This window comes from Corapipo altera, unplaced genomic scaffold (genome assembly GCF_003945725.1).
Source record: "Corapipo altera isolate COAL_440 unplaced genomic scaffold, ASM394572v1 23, whole genome shotgun sequence".
NCBI classification, from domain to species: domain Eukaryota; kingdom Metazoa; phylum Chordata; class Aves; order Passeriformes; family Pipridae; genus Corapipo; species Corapipo altera.
This window is the reverse complement of record NW_020884878.1, coordinates 10,114,336-10,120,435: the sequence shown is the minus strand read 5'-3', so window position 1 is coordinate 10,120,435 and position 6,100 is coordinate 10,114,336. Positions and strand designations below refer to the sequence as shown.

The following is a 6,100-nucleotide window of genomic DNA, read 5'->3' as shown; positions in this document are numbered from 1 at the left end:
AGGGACTTGTTTCCACTCCCCCCCATCTACTTGGTTTGCTCCAATTGCCTGATGGCAGGAGGGGCAGGGCTTCACCTCTCCTGCTGAATTTCTTTTGGGGTGAAAGGGTGCGACTCCACCGGTCAATTTTTCTTTCACTTTCCCTAATGCTTCTTAGCCTCTCTGCCTCTTCCTTGAGCTCTGCCACTAAGCACAGCAAATCATTCACCTGCTCGCATCGTACACAGATGCCACTCACACTGTCAGGCCTTCCTTTTGGTTAAGAGAAAAGAAAATTACACTATGTTCTCCAGGCAAACATTGTCTTGCTCTGCCCATGCTCAAAGCAGGCCAAAAGCAACAGGGTTTTGTTAGTACAGTGTGGTATCTGTGCTAATCATCATTTCAAATAATTAATAGAGCTACATTAACCATAATTTCTGGTCAAGACAGGCCATAGCAGAGAAAACTTGTGCTTGTTCAGACAGAGGTTAAAGCCCTTCAGAAAATGGGCAGAGCAGGCTTAGATGTAGACAAGCTCTACAAGTGGCTTGCAGATGCTATTGGTTTAAGTAGGTGAAGGATCCAGGATTTTGTGCTGCAATTTAACATTTTTTACACACAAAAGAGGCTGAAGACCTTCTGAAGCTATAAAGGTGTCTGGTGAAATCCATAGAAATCAATGGAAGTTTTGTCTAACCTTTCTATGGGTACTATTTGATTATGAAGGTAAGGCCAGAGTAGTATCTGGTGTTGCTAATTCTTGTGGTTAGCTCTTTGGAGTTCCCCCACGACCCAAAACACATGGTTTCTACAAAGAAACCCAGCACTTCCTCATGTCCCACATTCCCCTTCCCACTTTTCCGTGGAGCTGACTGACCTTTTGTGCAAGTTTCGAGCTGGCTTCCTGCCAGGTCTCCGAAACTCGACAACAGAGCCTGTTTCCCAAAGAGGGGAAGAAAAACCCAAACAGCCAAAGCTATAGCAAAAATATATATTGTACATATAAAACAGATATATACAGTTAGAATACTATATGCCTATAACCCCAGAAACCCCAAATAGCTTCCTAAAAGGGAAGAGGGGAAGGGAGAAGAGAAAAAACGATGAATAGGGACAGAAGCAAAACAGGTAGGCACAATCTAAAAATCCAGTAACCAGCAAAATAAAGAACTGGCAAAATCTCACCACTTTCCTTGAGAGAAGCAGGACGGCTGGACGCGGCCCAGCACTCTCCCCTCACCCATTCCAGACAACAGCAGTCACTGTAGGCCTCAGCTCCAGATAAGCAAGACCGAGACAGGGACCCACCGTTCTCGAACCTCACTGGAAGAGTAGAGAGCGAGCTCACTTATCTATGCCTTATTTATACCCCAGGTTATGTAAAGGAATAGTCACCTTCCTAGTTCCTTCCTAGTTACAAGCTGGTCTCCAGGAAGGCCTAGTCTGAAAACTATCACACTTTTGAAAAGGAACTTGCCTGGAGAGCTGGCATTTTTACACTGACATTGCGACCCTATTTAAGGCCCAAGGAGAAGATGTAGTTTCCAATTTTCTGCATTGTGTAGCACAGAAAGCCAATTAAACTCCCATGTTTGTATTTTGGAAGCAAAGAGGTTCCATGGTGTGCCTGGCATCCAAGGGCAGGGGCTTTCCTCTAATTCTCATTATTTGTGACAAGCTCTGGTTGCATGTAAATAACTCCTACACATCATAATGCTATTATCCAGTAGTGTCTTTTTCTTGCCTTTCAATATCATTGTCAAGTTTATTTACATGGCCCCTTGCTCTTCAGTTAACACCCTTCTAGACATACTATTTTCTTGCTCTATAATTATCTAGCCATTGTAAAGCTGAATTGGCAGACACTATATTGTAATTCTAGCACTTTTAGCCTAATTGGGGATAACCACATCAAGAGAAGATGGTCGGTGACAAATGAGCATTTTTTCCCCTGAAAAATAATACATAGCTGCTGCTTCAATCACTTTTTTGACAGCTTAACATTTTTATATCTTTTTGAATATATATTTCTATGAGGAGAAAGCTATTACCAATATACCCCACAAGCATATCCTGTCCAGAAACCTGTATTTTTTTTTATCATGGGAGATCTTTACAACTCAAGACAGTGTGGGCAACTTTCTGCATTAATTTCAGTAGGTGTGTCCAGCAAGACTGTAGCCTCTCCACCTGGTGAAGCAGGTCCAAGAACTGCTAGATGGCCTGTGGGCCACTAAAGGTGACATGAAATATCTTAATGGACAAACCAGAGAAATTACAGACTTCTGGGCTCAGAAGAAACATATGATAGCAGCAATGTAAAAATCTGGCCCTGCTGTCCCTGGGATTAAAGGGGTTTTTTTACACTTTCATCTCATTAATGACATATGGGCCTTGGAAGTCATACAAGTCTTGTGAAATATTAAATGTGCAATGCCTCGTGGTGACAAATACACAGTGCTGAACGGAGGGTAACAGGGGCCACGTCCCCTGCTAGATCTGTCCAGGCACACATGTAGCATCCCAGGGGAGAGGCTGTCACCATGCAGGCTGCCCACACCACACTGCCCCACTGGGCATTTGGCCTTCCTTTTCTGTGTCTTTCTTATTAATTCTTTTAGCCAAAGAGATCATCTTTTGTGAGAAGCAGCTTATTTTGTAGTCTGTGGGGGTTGATGTGAGCACAGCACCCAGTGCTGGGAGATGCCAGTGCAAATGTTCACCCTGACCAACCCAGTATCCAAGCCACCTCAGATCCCCATGGGCTGTCAGAAGAGAATTCAGATCCTCCAGGAACTTCTTGTGACACCACAAGGGCCACTGGGATGCAAGGAACATCCTGACCCTCAATAGTCTCCTTTCTCACCTTAGACCAGCTTCAAAACCCCTTTGGTCTGTGGGAACCCAAAGTGTTTTCAATGAGCCACTCTTCCATTTCACTCATGTTGGTATCTAGGGCAACACAGGAATAAAGGACTCACATCTTTCATAGGCTTTTAGTCTAAGTGTTTCAACCTACACATCCGTACTTCTCTTAAATATGTTGCTTGTTCCACCTCCAAATTTCTGCATAATCCATCCATCCAATACACCCTATACCAAATATTTTGCCTTGTCATCTCCTTGTAAATAGAGAGTGTCAAATACACAGCCAGCTCATTGGATACAGCTAGGAAAATAGTTTAGTCTTCCCAGTGGAGTAATTAAAGAAATCATCCCAACTAGCCAGTCAACTCCAGTCACACACCTAATCAGCCTGGCTGGAAGCAGGAGGCTTCTGATACACATGCACCGGAAGGGGAAGGACATACAGGACATGTATGTGGAGAATTCATGTTTTTGGCACCTGTGTTCTCAAGGATTCAATGGCAGGAATCAGTCTGAGAAAACTGGTCCTAAATACTTGAAAGCTTTTAAAAGGCTTGTGATGGTACCTCCTGCTAACTGCTTCAGGGAAGGCAAATCCGTGAGTTCAGCTGTGATTGTGTACATTGTGTCCCCAACTGATAAAATTGCTATCATACTTTGGGCAGTAACACTACAGCTGCAGTCACAAGCAAGGGGTCTTGCCCACCCAAACAAGAAGAAAGTTATCCATGAGGCTACTTTTTGGCAAGAATTTGCATAGTATTGTTCAAAAACTACTGCTCAGTGTTGTATCCCACCACATGCCTGTTACAAACTCTGAGCAAAAAGTATCTGATAATCCAAAGACTGGAGATTCCTCTTTTCTTCATTTTCTTGAAGTGTTTTTTTGTCCTACTTAGATTTGTGCTGCATGTCAAAAAAACCAAACTTTCCAAAACAAAATATTCTGTTGTGACAGTACTCTAACTCAATAACAAGTCTGGAATTTAATTAAAATCTCTTATTTCAGTCCTTCTATGTACAAGCTAGCAATTCTTGAACTTTTCGTGAACTAAAAGTCTTTTTTGAGGAGCCTGGCAGTTTGGCAGAGGAAAGAATGGAGATCAGTAAACTTGAGAAGTGTATTGGCATCATGGTTCTTGCTGCTTCTTCAATTCTTTAAGGAGAGACAAGAAAAGAAACTTGACTGACTGACAGACAACATTCATTTTTGCTGTGTCCTTGCGGCAATGCAGAAATAATTTCTTATCTTTTTTATTATTACTATTTAGTCCTAGGATTTTAATGGGCTTTCTTGTTTTCTTCTTCATCTCCACAGGGAAGAGTATTTCTTTTCCATTTTATTTTCATTTGCCTCACAAAAGGAACTCTTCATATAAGAAAGAGGAAACTACAACAAAACTGTTCATCCTAATGTATTTCAAGCATGGTTCCATGTTTATAGGTGAGACTTAGCTGTGCTTCTTTTATGTGCTTTAATTAAGTCAAGGTGCAAAATCCCACCATATCCAACAGAAACCTTTGGCTTGGAATTGTGACTGGAGTCATCAAGGGAAACAAGGAATTCAGTGGAATGAGGTATTCAGTGCACTAATTAGTGTCCAACAGCTGCACTAGAAGTTGGAAAAATGTAATTTTGAGCCTGTGTCTGAAAGGACATGAAATGCTCTTTCCTTTGTGCTCAGCCACACATACCTGTCCCTTGCTATGTTCACAGCAGGACTCGGAGAGGTGAGGTCAGTTGGATGAGGGAACTGATCTGGCTGACAACTAACCCTAAGGACAGGAAAACCCAATACAACCAATGCATCTCTGAGATGATGAGGAGAGGACAGCTGGCTGTAACATTACACTCAGGTAAATGGAAAATAACATGTAAAACATCTGATCTAGGATTATTTAATGCTGTGCATCAGAATATTCTGTTAGCATAGAATAAATTCACTACAGAGTTCTCCTGTCTCAGCTCACCAGAAAATTTGTATCTTTAAATTCTCAAACTCAAACACAAACATGTTTCTTCGAAGAGTGAAGTCTGTTTGGAATTCATAAAAAGCATTCCTGCATTATAGGCTTTAATATTTACTTTAACCTTCTGAAGAACTGGAAGAAAATGTTCATTTATCAAACAATTTGGTGCATTTCAGCAGGAGAGAGCTGCTTCCATAGGGGTGTCTGTCTGCTGCTGTTAGGATGAGAAAGGCAGCAGGTCTCAAAATCCAGGTAGTTTTGTCTGTTTATACCAGAGGTCTCAATTAGGTCAGCGTACCTTGTTTGCAAAATAGGCTACAGTAAGACTTCCAAGCTGACATTACTAAAACACTGTAACAGAAAGAACAATTGTCTGACTTGTGAACTGAAATGAGGCTTTTGATAACTGCAGAACTACAATACATCCTATTCTTCAGTGGTATTCAGACTGGCCACAACATAAAACATCAGGATCACCGATTAGATATCTGCCAGAGAAAGGCAAGTAAACCTCAGGAGAAGACATTTTTCAGTCAGTGGGGCTCATAACTCTCCCCATGGAAGCTGCTCCATTACAAACAGCACTGTTTCCTCTACTAAAGGTATAGTGGAAACATCTCATTTTTATTTAGCTGATCAGACAACCATTTCTTTGCAAACTAGAGTGTGGTATAAAACATTCAAGATGAAGTCTTTAAGAAGTTATACATTTTCTTGGACACTTTTTTAATTTTAGACCTCTGAGTCTTATTACTGTCCAGTCAAAGCTTGCTAGCACTTTGACAGTGCCAGTTTCTTTAGTGTTTGAAGTGACAGCTACATGAACTGTGACATTTTAAAAGCATGATGTCTGCTAGGCATGTCTCAAAAGTTGTATGTGTTTGTTAAGTCCATAAATCTGCATGCTCACTTGCTGCATTACAGTTTTAAATTCCAACTTTTGCTTCTTTTTGCCAAAAAAAATGTATATGCCAGTGTTTAATATTTCACTGCAAATTTATTATAACTGGAAGAACTCATGTAGTGTAACACTCTCAGACAGAGGGGGTGTCTATACTGCAACCTGGAGGTGTGACTGTGACTTGAGCAGACAGCAGAGTAGCTTTCGTCTGGCTTGCTGGGTGCTGATAACGACACAGTCATGGCAGCAGAAGGCTGAATAACCCATGGAGATCTGTGCACCTCTCCATCGTCTCCAAGCGCTCTGAGGCTGCTAGTTTCAAGCTAGGTTGGAGAGCTTTCATGAACTGCAATCCCCTTGGGTTTCTACATGCGGATA

General features: G+C 41.6%; 1 protein-coding gene across 1 annotated transcript in view; it reads right to left on the bottom strand.

The window, feature by feature from the left end:
* Positions 1 to 5,799: 5,799 nt before the first annotated feature.
* The window catches only part of DICER1 (dicer 1, ribonuclease III), an 81,017-nt gene continuing 80,716 nt past the window's right edge, over positions 5,800 to 6,100 (bottom strand). Inside the window, exon 31 of the mRNA XM_027638267.1 lies at positions 5,800 to 6,087. Coding sequence (XP_027494068.1) covers positions 5,961 to 6,087 — 127 coding nt within the window. The 3' untranslated portion in view covers positions 5,800 to 5,960. The remainder of the gene's footprint in view (positions 6,088 to 6,100) is intronic.